The following is an 18,319-nucleotide window of genomic DNA, read 5'->3' on the forward strand; positions in this document are numbered from 1 at the left end:
AAATCTTAAACCTAAATAGGAACCTGAAAAAAAAACGTAAGAAATATTTAGATACCTTGACATTTTGATCAGAACCTCAGACCACCCGAAATGAATTGTATGGTGTTTGAGTTCCATGTTTACAGTGTGAAGTCTGGTCTGAGCAGGAAGCCCACACACAAGAGGCTCAGAGTGCCTCCTTACCCAGCTCCTCCCATCCCTCCCACATGGACCGCAGGAAGGACATGCACAAGACACAGCTTAGAGGGAGAACTGCCTGTTGTGTAAAATCAGGACCACCTTAGAAGGACACACAAAAATAACAAATTGTGTGTTTCTATCCAGGGGATTACTTCATGCAATGGTTCTCCAGAGTTTTACTGTGAAAACAATAACAATAGCTACTGTTCCCCTAAGTCACCTCCCAAGGGAGCTTGTAATTTTCTGCTAGACTATTTGAAATATTAAAAATATACTTGAGCCCTAACCGGTTTGGCTCAGTGGATAGAGCGTCGGCCTGCAGACTGAAGGGTCCCAGGTTCGATTCCGGTCAAGGGCATGTACCATGGTTGCGGGCACATCCCCAGTGGGGAGTGTGCAGGAGGCAGCTGATTGATTTTTCTCTCTCATTGATGTTTCTAACTCTCTATCCCTCTCCCTTCCTCTCTGTAAAAAATCAATAAAATATTAAAAAAAATATATATATATATATATATATATATATATATATATATATATATATACTTGGGATCCCCATTACTGCCACTGGGGAGTCTTAAGTGTGCAAAGACCCCACACTGGAAGTCGTGTCCCTCATGTACAAAATTGGCGGGCTCTCACTCGTTGGGCCTCAGGTAACAGCTGCCCAGGGATGGAGGGAGGAGGACGTGTTGCCTCAGTCTAGAGAGCACCATAAATGAGTTGCTGTGGCAACCTCCTGAGACCCTGTGGAGTGGCGTCTGGTGAGTAGTAGTAGTTGCCTTTATTTGCTTTGGAACCCTACTAATTCTTTTCTTTGGGTTTCCAGATGAAACCAGGTTCTCTGTTACACCAGAAATCATCTTTGAAGGGGATACGGTAACTCTGGTGTGTGAAACTGACGTTCCGTCCTCCAACGTGTCCTGGCACCACGTGGGGAGGCTCTCCGACATCCAGAATGGCAGCCGGTTCTGGGTGTACACCACCGTGCTCAACAACCTGACCTCTGTGTCGCGCCTCACCGTGTTCAACATCACTCTGGGGGACGCGGGTGGGTGTCTGCCCAATAACTCACTGGTGGGAGGGAATGGATGAAGGGCTCAGAGAGAACAGACCTTATAACGTGTAGAGAACATTTCATCTTCAAAAAGGAGTCACCAGGCTCGACTTTTCCAAATTGAAAATCAATCCCATGGCATTTCAAGCCAAGCAAGTTAGTCTTGGGAGACAAATACAGTTTTCCACATTTACTGAAGCTTAGTAGTTTGGAACCTGACACAAAAAACAGACTTATGCTCTTAATTTTTTAAAATTTAAAACAGCTCTGTTGAGGTAGAGTAGACATGTAATAACTGTGCATATTTAAAGTGAATAATTTAATAAGTTTTGATTTATGTGTACCTCTGAAACTATCACCCTAATCGGGAGAGTACGCATTTCCATCACCTCCCCTCAAAATTTCCTTGTCCTCCATTGCAGTCCTTTCTACCTGACCCTCCTTGCCCCTCTCCCTAGCAACCTCGGAGCACAAGTCTTAAACCTGACATTCTAGAATTGAATAAGCCCGTGAGAGTCCAGAGGCTAACAGGGGATCTTTTTCTGTGAATAAAGTTGGGTTGCAGACACCTGGGTCCTATCACATCTTTGTGGATTCTGATTTTGCCAGAGTTCAGTAGAATGCCAGAATTATCCAGTCTTCTCGTTCTCCAAGGCTTTCCAGGTTTTTCTTCCCACCTCTGTCACCCCCACACTTTTTACTTACCAGTAAGTAACAAGTGTGAGATTGCCTCGTGGCATCAGAAGTACCTTCATTGGCCTTTGCACTTCCTGTACGTTTCTTCAGGGCTGTTAGACCAAGTCTCAGATGCGTTTGACAATGATGTTTCTCAAAGCACAGTCATGACACATGTCACGAGGTTGTCATTCTAAGTATCAATAGTAACCAACTCATAGTAACGAATGCTTCCGTGTATTCCATGCAGGTGAATACATTTGCAAACTGACCATAGATATTTTTGAATATGAGTCCAGAAAAAAGATTAATGTGACCCCCATCCGAATTTTGGCAAATGAAGACATGAAGGTGACGTGTGACAACAGTCCTGTGTCTCTGAACTGCTGCAGTGAGATCAATGTGAACTGGAGCCAAGTGGAATGGAAGCAGGAGGGGGAGATAACCATTCCAGGTAAGAATGGCGGCTGCCCTTTCGTGGCCAAGGAAATATGGGGGATGCCGCGGGTGGGAGAGGAAATGCCCAATGGCTCTTTCTTTCTAGACTTCAGACTGTGAAAAAGTACTAGGTTTGATGCCAGCTCCCGCTTAGCCATTCTAGAACAAAATTCCAAAAATATATGCATATATGTGTCATGCTTGGATCGTCAAGATCCTGGCAGAGAAGATCCAAGAGGGAGTGACATGATGACTTAGGTCCATGGAGGCTGCTGCCTACGGAAAAGCTTGTCCCCACCTTCCTAACCTTTCCATCTTCAGCAAAGAGGGAAGGGTGAGGTCAGCACCTTTGTTACGGAGTCAGACCTGGAACTTCTCATTTCCATGTCTCTTCTCTTCTCACTTCTCTGCCTTTGTATCCACAGTTTCTCCCATGTTATCTAATTCTGTGTCTCTGGTTTGTTTGTTTGTTTGTTATCTCCCTGTGTAGACCTATTGACCTCTCAATTGTTTCATGTCCATTTCTGATCCGTTTGCTTTCATTTTAAATGAAGTCTAATTCCCTTTTGTTCTGAGATCTAACTGAAGTCCCCCACCCCCCAGTTTACACTGGTGAATGACAATGCTACTACTAATAAATTAAAATAGCAATACTAACTCTGTTTGCCATAACAGTTTGTGATAAATCAATTAAAAAAAAACTTATTACTTTTAATCACATTTTAAACTTGACCACAAGTTGGAAGCTGGAGGTTTTTTCCATCCAGTTTTCAAAAAGAAATTGAGGTCCAAATTAAATGACTTAGTCACAGTTGTCACAATAGGAGAAGGCAAAGGATTGAGACTCATTTCTAGCCTCGTGTCACAAGACCGGTGTTTATCTGGGCCAAACTCTCTCCCCATGCCTGATGGGCCAGCGCTGGGGCGCGCTGACCCGGCAGTTTGCACAGAGTCAGAGACTGCCTTCTGCCTAAAGCCCTCATATAGCAATACCCAACCCTCCCCTTTAGAAATGACAGTATTAAGTGTCCATGCTTACCCTAAAAAAATCATTCCGGTAAAGTGTGGCTTCACCCGTGAAATACATTTGTGATGGTGGAGACTTTATTTTACAAAGCCTTTGCTATCCGACTATATGAAATTATGAGCTATAAAATAACGATCGATTGGCACGCACCTCTTCCTGAGCACACCTCTTTTGTAAAGCCCATCTCAGCTGGTGTTTGTATTTGACTTTAAAGCCCCAGAAGAATGGGAAAGGCATCTGGTAAGTGCTGAAATGTTGACACTGGTATGTGTAGTCACTTCCTTGATTGTTAAGGAAGAGGAGGTGTGGGCATCCTGAAGGAACTGCCAGCTGGGAGAAAGACCTTGCAAAGTTCCTGGGAAAGCACAGAAGCTTTCCAGGGTGAGAGGTGAAAAGCGTCGCCCTCTGGCAGACGAGCCAGGAAGTCTGCGGTGCAGATGCTCAGAGACCTCTCCTTGGCCACCACTTCTTCAGACAGTCCCCATGCCCAGTGCGGGCTCAGCCCGCCTCAGAACAATGGGTTTCCTGTCACAGGGCTGGCCGCCTGGGGAGCTGCAGAAATCAGTTCTCTGATGAGTTTAGCCTCTGCTCTGGGCACCCTGCCCTTCCTCCCCCACCCCTCTCTGCAGCAATTTTGCTCCAAGTTCTACAGGTGATTTCAGAAGCCATTTTTCCAGGCCAGTAAGAAACTATCTAGCGGACTAATTCACTCCCAAACATTTGGAACTGAATGTGTTACCTCGTCTCAGTAACACGTAGTGTTATTTTCAAAACACTCTGGCAAGGGATAAGACAGAAAGAAGTAATCAGCAAAGGTAGGATTTCTAGCTTTAAGGGGAGAGGGTCTTTTGAATAGGGAGGGATTTCTGCAGTTTTTCAAATCAACAGACACCAACTATGATATTAATAATAATGGTAGCAGAAGTAATACAGTAGCCCCCCTTATCCATGGGTATACGTTCTAAGACCCCCCATGGATGCCTGAAACTATGGATAGTACCAAACCCTAGATGTACTGTTTTTTCTTGACATACATATTTACAATAAAGTTTGATTTATAAATTAGGCACAGTAAGAGATTAGCAATAATAGCCAATAATAGAATAATTATAATATATGGTAATAAAAATTATATAAATATGGTCTCTCTCTAAATATCTAATTGTACCGTTACATACAGCGTGCATAAGATTTCATCATGCTACTGAGAATGACGTACAATAAAAATTTATGAATTGTTTATTTCTGGAATTTTCCAAAATATTTCTTAATATTTTCAGGCCATCATTGACTGCGGGTAACTGAAATAGCAGAAAGCAAACTGCAGTTAAAGAGGAACTACTGTATATTAATGCTGCTACTAGTAGTAGTAATAGCAGAGGTAAAAATAGTTATTATTATTAGCGCGGCTTCTCGTTTTTCTATACCCAACACTAGCTTTGACTGTGTAGGAATGTATTGACAAGTTGGGGGAATTGAAGGGCAGCAGAGTTGATAGGGTTACCATAGGTCTTCTTAGGTGGCATGATGGTAAAAAAATAATGAAGTCTAATTCCCTTTTGCCCACAAGCTAGAATGGTTCCCAAATGAGTTCATAAACTTCTTCTTGGCCCTGCCTACCCTATTTCCTGGCTCGTCTCATGCAGATTACTCACAAAGCAATTGAATCTTTACTAGAGGGTGTCAGCCCCTTCTTGGCTGGCTGGCAGACATGTGACAGCTGGGAGCACAGAGTGACTGGGGAGGGAGGGACAGCCTCAGATTCCACCATTCCCTTCGTTGTCTCCTCTTCCCAATTGCCCCCCTTCGGTTTGTAAGCTTCTGTTATTGTGCATGCTTGTGTGCTATCTGAAATGTTAGTTTTGCAGCCAAATAGCATGAGGAAGAGATAAAGAAGTGAGACCACCCTTTTCCCTTGTTGACTAGAAATCAGTCTTGTGGTGTTCATGTCCCTTTATGTAGCCTCCATGTTTGTGTGTATTTTTCAGGGTTTTTTTTTCTTATGATTTATTTCTAGTTTCATACCATTATGGTCAGAGAAGATGCTTGATATGATTTCAATTTCTTATATTTATTGAGACTTGTTTTGTGTCCGAACATGTGGTCTATCCTAGAAAATGTTCCATGTGCACTTGAAAAAAATCTATATTCTGCTGCTTTGGGATAGAATCTAGGCAGATGTCAATTAAATTCATCTGATCTAGTGAGTCATTTAAGGCCACCATTTTCTGGTTGGTCTTCTGTCTGGAAGATCTATCCACTGATTTCACTGGAGTGTTAAAATCTCCTACTATGAGTGTATTACTATCAATCTCTTCCTTTGTGTCCATCAAGATTTGCTTTACATATTTAGGTCCTCTATGTTGGGTGCATAAATGTTTACAAAGGTTATATCCTCTTGTTGGATTGCCCCCTTTGTCATTATGTAGTGTCCTTCATTGCCTCTTACTATAGCCTTTGTTTTAAAGTATATTTTGTGAGATATAAGTATTGCTACTGTAGCTTTTATTTCCTTTCCATTAGCATGAAATATCTTTTTCCATCTCTTTATTTTTAGTCTGTGTGTATCTTTTGTCCTGAGGTGGGTCTCTCTGGACAGAATATACATGGGTCTTGTTTTCTTATCCATTCAGCTACACTTTATAAAGTGCCACTAGGAGCCTGCCTGCCTCAGGGACTGAGGCGATACCAAAGTAGAGAAGCATCTGGAAGTACTGAAGCATTCTCCATGCTGGCTGCAAGAAAGGGTCACCCTTTTTGTTTTGTTTCAGGGTTTCCTCTAGAGTAACTAAATTGGAATTGGGTTTGGGCTCCAGGCAGTGGCATAAGTTCTTAAATGTCACTGGAGATTTTATTGGGTGAAGGGGAGCAAGAGCCGTGGATTTAGTCTAATCCCTCATTTACACAGGAGGACAAGTCTCCATGACAGTGACAAAAAGCTCCCTCCTCACCCACAGCTCTTTCTCTTTCCCTTCATGTCTCTCTCTGTTCCCTGCGATGCCACAAACAAATCCGAAGGAATGCCCACCAAATTGGATTTTTTTAAAAGAAAAAGAAAGAACTTGTGCCAAGTCTTCAGTCCTGGAATAATTAGCCCACACCCTGTGCTTTCCAGTAGGACAGTGTCTAGTCTCAGGAAGCAGTGATCCCATTTCAGCCACGTGCCCTTGTCCTGATGCAGGGCGAGTTGGGGCACCTTGCGGACTCCCAGGCCTTCGTCCATTAAATAGTGGTAATGGTACCTAATTTACAAGAGAGGAGAAACACTGAGATGATCAATGTAAAATATTTAAAATAGACCTGAATGCACTGAGTCTGCCACAGTAACTATTTTCTGATCATGACGATAGCTTTAAAAACCAGCCCCTCACTTTTCCTCAGTGTGGTTGGTGGGAATTTTCATCGGATACGATCTAATCTTGAGCAGCGGATTTGTAATTGCATACCATCTCTTCTCCAGAAAGCACAGCACCAGCCCATCAGCTGCACTCAGTACCCTCCAGGCAGGACCCCGAGGTGCACAGCCCCAGGGTGTTGTATGAAATACAATGGGAACGCTGCCAGTTCAGAGTTCCCGCCTTTGTTTTCTGAGTTTGCCATCTCTCCCTCTGGAGCCTTATCTCCACTCTTTCCCTGCAGGGTTCAGCCTCACAGAACTACTGTTTTTTCCTGAGCAAGACCAGCACGCTGCTGCTTCTGTGCTTTGGCTTCCACCTGTAATGTCTGATTTAACTATAGAATTTTTTTCTTGAAGCAAAATCTGTGTGTTTGTCTAATTTGGGGTCTCCCTACCTCAGCACTATTGACAGTTTGGGCCAAATTATTCTCAGCTGAGAGTATCTGTCCTGTACATTGCAGGGTGTTTAAATACTCATTAGATGCCAGGAGAACCCCCCAGTTGTGACAGCCAAAAATGTCCCCTAATATTGTCAAGTGTCCCCCCAAAAGGCAAAATCACCTTTGGTTGAGACCAAATGTCTAATGCATAAAGCAGACCTGAATGGAGCTGCTTGAGTTAGAGAAAGGGTTGGCAGGGGAGGATGCTAGAGCCCACAATGCTTATTATCCCCAACCCAGCCCCAATTCCTGAAGCAGGTTCACAGAACACCACGTTCTCCAAAGAGTACCGACTCATACACACCCCCACACACCCTCACTGTACACACCAGAACACCACAGCCACCATTTCCATCTATGTCTTTCAAGCCTAGAGCAAATCTTCCCGATCCTCTGAAATCTTCCAAATAAAACTTCCCTCCTTTAATCTCCAGACTGTAATTACTTCTCTCTTATGAAACCTATCTACTGGATATTATAATTATTTCTGTACATATCTTTATATGCTCCATTGTTCATAGCTCATTTTCTTGCACATTAGTTTGGTGAGAAAGCTGGGCTTGAAGGATGAGTAAGAGTCAACAGGAGGAGGGAAGGATAATATTACAGGTGTGAACACATAGGATATGAAGCTACAGGCATGTTGAAGGACTTGACCTAGTTTTTAAGAAAGTGATGTAGAATCAGATAAAGAGTGCAGAGGCAGATTAAAAGCATATGTGAATAAATACATATACCACACTAAGGATATTTTAGTTTGTAAGATTTAAAGGTAAAATGAGAGAAATCAGATGATAGGGGCTGAACTTTAGAAAAATAAAATTTAAAAACTAAAAATAAATTTTGAGGTAGTGTAGCCAATAGATTGAAGGACCAAATAACCAAAAATAAAATTACACTTACAACAGCATGCAATTGGCAGATAACTGATAATGGGGCCCAGGTTAGTGACCATGAGTTGGAGTGGATAAGACAGTTATGAGATGATTTAGAAGTATAACCTAAAACTTTTTACAACTGGTTGGAAGTAGAATGTGAGGAAAAGTATAACCTAAAACTTTTTACAACTGGTTGGAAGTAGAATGTGAGGAAATTTATTTTTAGTTTTTAAATTTTAAAACTTAAGATTTTTAATTTTGTGAACTGCCATTGGCAAAGAAAAGACACATGAGAAGATACACAGGCTTTGTCTGGGGAGGAGAAATATGAGTTCCAGTTGGACACGTTGAATTGGAGATACCTCAAATATCAAATTGACACTTGGGAATTCGCTTCTAGAGGTTCCAACAGGAGTGTTTCTCTCTCTTTTAAAATATTTTTAAATTTATTTTTTAGAGAGAGAGGAAGGGAGAAGAAGAGAAAAACATCAATGTGAGAGCAGAACACCAACTGGCTGCCTCCTGCACACCCCCTACTGGGGATCAAGCCGACAATCCAGATATGTACCCTGACTTGGAATCAGACTAGCAACCCTTCAGTGCACAGGAAGACACCCAACCAACTGAGCCACACCGGCCAGGGCAAGAGTGTTTCTCTTAGAGCTAGAGTGGAGAATCATCCAAATACAGGATATAATAGGAGCCAAGGTGTGGATGACATTCCCGGTGAAACAGTAGAGATAAAGATAAGAAAGGGTCAATATCAGAGTGCTTGGGCAAGGCCAATATCCTTGGAAACACCAAGATTTACAAAGGGAACAAAGGCAAGGAGCCTGGGGAGGAAACCCAGAAGGAGGGATGAAGAGAGAAGAGAAGCCGGAGAGACTGTGGAATTGGGTAGCCACGTCACAGAGAAGGTGGTCAGCAGAATGGGGAGCATGAGAAGAAGCCACTGTATCTGGGGAAAAGAAAATCACAGGGGGCCTTAAAGGAGCACTTTAAGTGGAGAATAAGGGAAAGAAGGTAAATCACAGTGGTTTGATAAAAAGTAGGAGTTGAATGCTAACGGTGGCAATGCAGAAGCCTTGTGGGTATGAAGAGAGGATGAAAATGCAGTGATGGCTAGAGAAGCTTCCAGATTAGGAAAGTTGTTTTAGAAAGGGAAGACAAGAGCTGGCGCTGAGCATGAAAGAGCCCAAGGAAAGATTAAAGACAGAAGGGAGAGGAGAGTTAAAGGATGGCATAGGGCCTGGGGGAATTGGAAGACATTGATTTGCAAAAAACAAGTGGAGGGGTGAGCCATAGAGATAAGTAGGGACACTTGTGCCTATGAGCTAGGTGGTAATTTAGTCAAGTGGGTGAAGATGGAGATCAATTTCATGTTTGGAACAACCATTTGGGAAGCAGGGGAGAAAAGCTAGTTACATATCAATCAAAGTATTTCAAATACTGCTGATTATCCAGCCAGGGCTGAACAAGATGCATTTATGCTGGAGCTAATCAGAAGGATTATTCTTTTTCTTTAATTTTTGGAAGGTTGACAGTGTTTGAAGGATGCTTTAGGAGTTCATGACAATAGGCGATGTTAGAAGTGGGAGAGGGTGGAGTAGAAAACATTCACCAGGAGGGTTATAGAGCCATAGGCAAGAAGTAAAGGGGGCTTGGAGGGCATGGCACCTGGGAATGAAAATCAAGGTATTGAAGAGGATCTATTTTGAAGGGGAAACAGCTGCTAAGCTGAGAAAGCATGAAGTTAAAGCTTCCAATAAAGCATCTAGACTAATAATATGGAAAAAACTATGAAAACGTTTCTCAAATGAGATGAATATCAACTGTGCTAGTCTTGTGTCTTTCTCCTTTCAATAATAATAGTAACAGTCTAAGTAACCTGATTTTTTCTTTCCAGTGTAAATCATGTCCAAAGACCTTGCTTCTCTTTCTTTATTTTTTACATTCTAACGACCGTCACTAATGGAGCAGGCCCCATTCAGGCACCAGTCTAAGTGTTGTTGTTTTTTAAATTTAAATACTTTATTGTTTAAAGTATTACATGAGTCTCCTTCTTCCCCATTGACCTCTCCTTGGCCGCTCCCACCCCCCAGCACATGCCCTCACCTCCCTACTGTCTGTGTCTATTGGTTATGCTCATATGCATGCATACAAGTCCTTTGGTTGATCTCTTACCCCCTGACCTCCCCCCCCACACACACACACAGTCTTCCCTCATAGGTTGGACAGTCTGTTTGAAGCTTCTATGTCTCTGGTTCTATTTTTGTTCATCAGTTTATGTTGTTCATTATATTCCACAAATGAGTAAGATCAAGTGTTTTTTTTATATTAACTCATTGTACCTAACTACAATCCTGGGCTGTGGTTATTATTATTTCTCCTTATTTTACATTTGGAGAACCTGAGGCACAGAGCAGTGTAGTGACTTTCTCAACAATGCCCTGCCAGTCATTGCTTGAGGTTGGGATCTGTAGCCAGGCAACCTGGTTCCCAAGTCTGCAGGCCTAACCACTACACATTCCTGTCACCTCTCCACTCAAAGAGAAAAAAACCTAACTTAATAATTCTTTTTCACTGACTCGGCCTCCCTGCTACTGACTCAGAGAGTCAGCCAACTGTGACAGCAAAAGAACTGCTTGTGTCATTGCAGGGAACTCTGAAGCAGACTCAGGTTCCAGCTGCAGCAGGTACACCCTCAAGGCCGACGGGAGTCAGTGTCCCAGCGGGTCCGCCGGAAGGACAGTCATCTACACGTGTGAGTTCATCAGCTTCCACGGAGCCCGAGGCAGTAAGAGCATAGAAGTGACATTCACGTCTGTGGGTAAGGACTCTTACTAGCATTTTCACCTCCAATCCAGGGCTGCCAATCAACTGGGAATATCCATGGCCCATAAAGCAGGGCCTTCCCTGGTGGTGGGAGTGTGGTTGGGGTGAGTCACAGAATGGGGAACAGGAGAGGATTTCCCTCTGTGTCATTTCAGTTCACATGAAATCTTTAGCACAGGGAAGGGTAGGGTGGGCTGCTGGCTGCAGAGAGGGAACAGCCTACCTTGTGCCGGTGCAGAAAGTGGACCAGGAACTAGTTTCACACTTAGATTAGTCCTATTTAATCTTGAGTTTACAATGAGTCTAATGCCTCTAGTTCCCCCTTTCCCTTCCATAGTTTCATTCTCCCTCTCTTGAATTCTCCCTCCCTCCCCTGGCTCATTCCCCACCGCCCTTCCCTCCCCTGTCACCTAATCTAGGATGCATGCTTCAAAAAGCTTAACAACCTGGTACTTTGAGGTTATTTTACTGTTGTAACAAGTACTTTTTAATATTTCAATTAACTCAGCTTATTTAGGCCCCTTCAAAATAGAATTTCTTCTCCTCATATCATAACTTCAGCCCTATCTGCACAAAGAGGGCAGTCAAACTTGCTTTTCCACCCATCTTAGAAAAACAAACTATGTAGCTAAGTCATGAACGAGTTGGAGAAAGGACTTACATATAAATGGACTTGTTACTCTTGTTCACATTTCCTATTATTGTGACCTGGCATTTTTACAAAGAGCAAAGTTAGGTTTATCTGAAAACATTATTGCCATAGGTTCATGGGTTTTTTGAGCAATGTGCAGTTGTCTGTCGTGAGCGCAGTTGTACATGGCACGTCTTCACACTGGGACCTGTGTCCTTAGGTGAGCTTTGGTTGTTTTAGGGACATGCTTAGCCTCCGCTGAAAACCACTGGCCTGGTATTTGGACCTCATCTGAGAATCAAGAGAATGGGATTCACTGGTCCAGGGGCCTTTGCCTTTTCTCTCTCGCAGAAGCCACTCCACCTCAGAAAGCTATCCCGAGGTCACTGCAGCCAGTGAGGCACCGCCAGGGACACTTGAATCCCAGCTTCTAAAGGGGGCTATGGAGACCCCTGATTTTTTCTGATGGTGACTGAGGATAAGATTATACACTGATTGGAAGAGCAGGCAACCTCCGTGAGCTCCAGGCACGAATTGTTCACCTAAAACAGACAGAAATGAATGGCATTTTGAAATGTCAGCTGTGTAAAATATATGCTCCAAGAGTCAGAGGCAAAACTAGTGGGACATTCATAGAAGTTTTTATATTTGTAAAGGTCTTGTTAACATTCTCGGCGAATAACTCCTCATGAACCTATGAGGACATTCGCAGAAAGAGGAGTAAATATAGAGACTTATGGTTAGGGTGCCTATATGGCCCCGTTCGCCCAAGACGGTCCAGTGATCCCTTGAGCTACTTAAAATGTAGCTTCAGAAATCACTCCTGCTCAGTATGTAGACTCAGTGCTAGATCTAGGGGTGAAGTGCTGGGGATGCAAAGACACAGAAGAGAGTCCTGTTCTTGCGGGGCTCACATTTTTATGGAAGAGAAATATAGAAAGAAAGAAATTAAAATACAATGTGGTGTAACTGAGACACTCGGTGTCCCTTGAGGTGTCGTGGAAGAGGTTGGAGGGGAGCTTGGGTTAAGTGAACATTGCTAAGTTTGCAACCTTTTGCCCTGCTGATCATCAGGAGATAAATCCAGCCACAAAGGGGAAGTGCACGAGCACCTAAGGCATGTGATGGAAATGAGTACAGTTCAGAGCACCACCGGGATCAGCCTAGAAACAAAAAAAGCCCAGGAGCAGCAAGGTACCAATCCCGCGTTGACACAGTAGTCAGGACGGTCCACGCTTCCTGTCTCTATCTTAAATTTCACTCATGTGTTGATGGCACCAGAAAGACTAAACATTGTGCTTGTTGTTGGTTTTCTTTTGTCTGTTTTGTTTGCATTCTTTCAGCCAACTTAACAATAACCCCGGACCCAATTTCTGTTTCTGAGGGACAAAACTTTTCTATAAAGTGCATCAGTGATGTGAGTAACTATGATGAGGTGTATTGGAAAACTTCTGCTGGAATTAAAATATACCAAAGGTTTTACACCGCAAGGAGGTATCCTGATAGAGCGGAGTCAGTGCTGACTGTGAGGAGCTCGACAAGGGAGTGGAACGGTGAGTGAAAAGCCAGTACTACTCTGCTGCCCAGAGCCCTGGAAAACATGCTACAGTAATTCCCATCCACATTTCATGCAACAGCCCTTCTGGGGAAGATGTCATTATACCCATTTTACAGATGTAGAAACTAAGGCTCAGAAAGGATAATAAATACACCTAAGCCCCTATACCTTAAGTTGTCAAGCTAGGACTGGAACTTGTCTCTCTCATTCTAGAGCCTGTGCTCTTGCCATGAAGTTAAGAGGATTTTTATTAAAAGTACTTTTATCAAACTCTTGGTAGTGTTTCACCCAATTGCGGCATCAAAAATCTAGGTAAAGGATTAATAGGCCTGGATCCAAAGGAAGGAACATTTTTATTTCCTCTGTTTCTCTGTACATTATTCATGTTGGGAGGATACACAAATGTTTGGGGGAAAAAGAGAATTTGATTGAACTACTGTAATAAAAGCTGACATTTATTGAGCCCTTACTATGTGATAGACACTGTTCTAAGTGTTAAAGTGTGTTAATTCATTTAAAACAATAAACTGAGAGGATAATGCTATTATTATCCCCATTTTGCAGATGGAAAAGCTGGGGCTCAGTGAAGTTAACTAAGTTGTCTAAGATTATGCATCTCATAAATGGCAGTGCCAGGGTGAAACTCTGGCTAGTGGCTAATTCTGAACCACTTCACTCTGATGTCTTTCACTAATTGTAAGGTTAATCAGCCTGGATTCTGTGAGTTCCCAGTCTTCTTCATTTTTTCCTATGAAGACCAGGAAACATTGTAGACACAATTAGTTATTGTTTGGCTGTAGTAAAACATCAGGAAATGAGAGTATTTCTCTCCTATAGTGAACTCACACCTAGTTCTGTCCAAATTGTTCTTTCCTTCTACAGGGCAATAGCTTAGGAGGAGCCATAGCTTTCACAGTTAGAGTCATTTATTAAACATTCTCATATTCAAGGGCTAAAAAAACCTAGTCTCACCTAATTCAACTACACTTGCATTTTAATGGAATTTAAATTTCCCTTCCCTCCCAACAGAATTGAAAGGAGTTTCTTCTTGGTTTTTGTCCTGCCTGATTTCCCTCCAGCTAGTTGCTTTTCTGGCTTCTCTAGAGTTGGGACAAAGAGAAGAAATGTAAAATAAAAAATAAAATAAAATAAAAAAGAGTCTTACTAAATTGTAGGAACTCATTTTATCTTCCTGTACTGTCCCCATGATAGGTGCTCAAATGGTGGCTCATCCCCTGATGAGCCCTAATACTCAGTGGGAAAAGGTTCTTTCAAGAAACTCAACCCAAGTACTGTCCACAGTCCACTCTGCCACACCAGAAACTGGGTATGCAGGCTGCTCCTCCTGCTGCCTCCCCTTTTACTCCAGCAAGGTCAGCCAGCATCTTACTTTTAGACTTTTCTAGGTAAGAGTGAGACATCAGACATTTAATTACAGAGTACAGAGGCTGAGCTCTCCTGAGAAATCTCTCTCTCCTTCTCCCTCTTCCTCTCCCTCTCTCTTTGTGGTGCCATGGGGTCCTGAAAATTGAGGAGCCTACTCAGAGATGGAAAGAGGGGGCATCACAATATCACAGTGTTCCATCTGGGTAACAACTCTCTTTAAAGAACTTGCACACACCAAATTTCCCATTCATTCTCTGGTTAATGAAAGAGCCTTGGAGTAGGTATTGGGAACCTGTTCTGAAACCCGATTCCCCCTAACAGAGTGTATGACTTTGGATAAGCCACCTAATTATATTTGAAAGTAAGTGAATATTTAGGTGGCCCTCGGTTAGTCCTTCAAATACATAGAGCACTCAGGAGAGGAGTCTATCAAGCATTTTCTTACCCACTGTCCAGGAAGGCTTGACAGGACAACTAAGCCTCTTCTTAGTCTCAGCGAACACCTTTTGGGAGTGATGACTTAATTCCATCTCATTCTTGCTTCCTTCCATCCAGGAACCTATCAGTGCATGTTTAAATATAAGAATTCATACAGTTTCGCCACCAAAGATGTCATTGTTCACCCGCTGCCTCAAGAGCCGAACATCATGGTCGACCCTTTGGAAGCTTCAATCCCATGCACAGGTTCCCATCCCTTCACGTGCTGCGTGGAGGAGGATGAAGACTACAAAGTCACTTTCCAAGTGGACGCCCTGTCCTTTCCTGCTGGTAAGATGCCAGCTGCTGAGTTGTTAGGACATAGTATTTCCTATGTGGGGAGTCCAAAAGTTTACGCTTAAAGTAGACATGGGGATTGCTTCAGAGACAGAATATAACAGAGTGAATTCCAAAAGCCATTATTACCTTCTATTTTGCTTTATTATTCTTGGCTTGTGGCAAAATCTCGAGAGCCTGTGAGGGTGGAGAGTCTGTTTTTGGAGGGAGCCATTGAAGACAGTATTAAGGTACCTTCACAGGTCTTACACTTCCTCAACATAGCTGACCAGACATTCTGATAGGCCCTCCCTCCAAGCTATGAATCAACATACCATGAAAGTACCACAAATCCCCTTAAAAGCACAGCTGAGCAAGCAAGAAAGGAAGAGATGACCAAGCGCCGTAGAGAAAAACTAGAGATAATGTTTTAGCTAAAGTTGGGCTTCCTCGTGAGCATCTGCCAATATAAGAAACCCAGAAACTTGGCTTTTAAGGCTCTGAAGGACATGGAAGGAAAGGTCTTCCTCCCTACGCAGTAGCTAAGGCACCCCTATCCCACCAGCACAATGCCAGGACCCTCAAAAGGTGACATGCACATTTTAAAAAATAGACCAGAAAAGCAAAATTCACCTGCCAGAGTTAGCCTCGTCTCTAGGTGAGCAAAAACTTTCCCTGAGAATTATAACTGCCTTGCCCTCATTCAGGTTTGGGGTTTGAATTTATACTACCTATGTGGTCCAGGAACTCCAAACTGAAGAGGTGAAATGGTCCATTGGTAGCACCTTATGGCACTTGGTAAAAAAAAGAAATTCAAATCCTCTCTGGTAGAATGTACCATCACTCAAGATCCCTCAGGATTCCTACAAATGAAGGTCAACCAAATATGAACTCACCCCCCCCCCAATGTCAAAACACAGACACCATCATGAGCAATTTACATTTATTCTTTCAAGAATTATTCTTGAAGACCTACTCAATGCAAAACATCAAGTAGGCCATGAAAAGGAGAAAAAAGCAGTTAGGGCACATGTAGTAATATGTAGATGAGCTCATGTCATAAAAGACAATGCATATAACATTAAATATCCAAATGAACAATACAGATCAAAAGAACACTGGAAGTTCAGAAAAGTAGGAGCCAAGAGAGTCTGGGAAGTTTAGAGCAGGTTGCATGGTATCCATCTGGAATCAATCTGGACTTTGAAACATTCAGACATTTCAACATTCTGTGTTTCACATGCATACATCCAGTGCTCTCTCAATGTGCCAAACGCTGCGCTAGATCCTGGGAGGGACGTGAAAAGAAAAATAAGACCAGGTACATTCTCTTCAAGGCCTCATGGTCTCGTGGAGGAGACAGATCCATAAAAAGGCAACTCTCAACCAACATTGTGAAGGCAAGACAGGATAAAGGTTCAGGACTCAATGGGATTTACAAAGGGCATTCTGTTTGTCCCAAACTGTATGGGCACAGAATGGTGAGGTTTTGCTACCATGCATGCAAATGTGGGCTTGCTTACTTGTAGGCTGGAGGCATTTAAAAAAAAAACAACCACATTAAAAATCAATATGGCACATTCCTGGGGAAATGTTGCACAAGTGTATCCAGAGAGGGTCATTTTAACAAAATGTGTGCTTCGGAGACTCATGTTGTGACTTAATTCTTTCGATCATTCTGCCTTAGCAAAAGAAGTTCATGGAAAGCAAGTGTGCTACAAATTCAATTTCATGGCAAAATCAATAGTTTCCTGGTGTCCAAAACATGTCGACGTGTTCTGTCACTTCACTAATGCCGCTAATAATTCAGTCCGGAGTCGGTCTATGAAGCTGAATCTGGTGCCTGGTGAGAGCATTTCCAATTATTTTAAAGCGTTGTACTCATGGACAGGAATTTACCTATTTATTCACTCCCTCATTCATTCATTCAATAATATATGTTGAGCACCTTCCTATGGCATGCCTTAGACTAAGCATGGGGGATTTGAAAAGAAATAAGCCATGTTTCCTAGCTCCATGCTTGGGGAGAGACAGATGTGGTCAAGAACGTAAGTGCTAAAGTAGACTTTGTGGGTGGCCAGAAGAGGCTGCCTGGTGATAGGTGGGAAGGAAGTGATCAGGAAAGTCTTGCAGATGAAGTCATATTTCAGCTGAGTCTGGGAGGCTACACACTGCCCAGGGCAGATACGTGCCTGAATTCCAGCCAGAGAGGTTCTCATTTACTTGGGCTGTAGTGAGCCTGGACGTTGATATTTTCTGAGCTCTCCAGGTGATTCTAAGATGCCAGAGTTGAGAATACCTTGGGTGAAGGCATTATATCCCTAAGGTGCCTAGAAACCTGAATATCTCTTATTAGGATGAGCCCCTATTAAGCTCTCATTATTTTCCATGGTTTAGATATTCCAGGCAGCAGAGAGAAGTTTCCTGGGGACTGGAGGTGGGAAATAAATTCTGTTAGGAAAAGCAAGGGCAGATTAAAGTCAGATGTGTATAGAAAGCACTAAGAGGCTTTGGAAAGCCAGGGACAAAATAAAGACATTGGCTACCTCCAAAAAAGTCACTGAAAGTAAAGGGAAAAATGAATTCAAACATCAAAATTCTACCTGGGCCAGACCCCATTTCCACTTTCTTTTCTCCTCCTTTCAGTTGTCTGTTTTATCTCCACGTTTCCAATGCAGGAGAGAACATCACATGTCGAGATCCCATAATAGGTGTGGGGGAGCCTGGGAAAGTGATCCCGAAGCTCTGCCGGTTCTCGAACCTGTCCAGTAGCCCTGCGAGTCCTGTTGGCGGGATCATGACCTACAAATGTGTGGGCTCCCAATGGGAGGTGAAGAAAAGCGACTGCATTTCTGCCCCAATAAACAGTCTGCTCCAGTTGGCCAAGGTGATCCTCAAACCTTTGACTCAGCTCTTGGTGGGGTCATCTGTCTAGCTTATCATGTCTCAGCACTAAGGAAAATGGGCTTTGGGCTGGTTTGTGTTGCTCTCAAAACTACTTGTATTTGTTTCTTTCCAAAAAAAAAAAAAAAAAAAGAAAAAGAAAAAGAAAAAGGACAAACCAAGA

General features: G+C 42.9%; 1 protein-coding gene across 4 annotated transcripts in view; it reads left to right on the forward strand.

The window, feature by feature from the left end:
* ADGRF5 (adhesion G protein-coupled receptor F5) overlaps positions 1 to 18,319 on the forward strand; it is a 104,555-nt gene that overhangs the window by 74,029 nt on the left and 12,207 nt on the right. For 3 of the 4 annotated variants that reach the window (XM_079780858.1, XM_079780856.1, XM_079780857.1), the window contains exons 9-16: positions 1,007 to 1,228; positions 2,160 to 2,363; positions 10,749 to 10,919; positions 12,630 to 12,749; positions 12,899 to 13,108; positions 15,055 to 15,267; positions 16,940 to 17,098; positions 17,931 to 18,139. In XM_079780858.1, the coding sequence (XP_079636984.1) occupies positions 1,007 to 1,228; positions 2,160 to 2,363; positions 10,749 to 10,919; positions 12,630 to 12,749; positions 12,899 to 13,108; positions 15,055 to 15,267; positions 16,940 to 17,098; positions 17,931 to 18,139 (1,508 nt within the window). The remainder of the gene's footprint in view (positions 1 to 1,006; positions 1,229 to 2,159; positions 2,364 to 10,748; positions 10,920 to 12,629; positions 12,750 to 12,898; positions 13,109 to 15,054; positions 15,268 to 16,939; positions 17,099 to 17,930; positions 18,140 to 18,319) is intronic. The other variant, XM_079780859.1, reaches the window with a different exon arrangement.

Source organism: Cnephaeus nilssonii, assembly GCF_951640355.1.
Source record: "Cnephaeus nilssonii genome assembly, chromosome: 9".
Classification (NCBI taxonomy): domain Eukaryota; kingdom Metazoa; phylum Chordata; class Mammalia; order Chiroptera; family Vespertilionidae; genus Cnephaeus; species Cnephaeus nilssonii.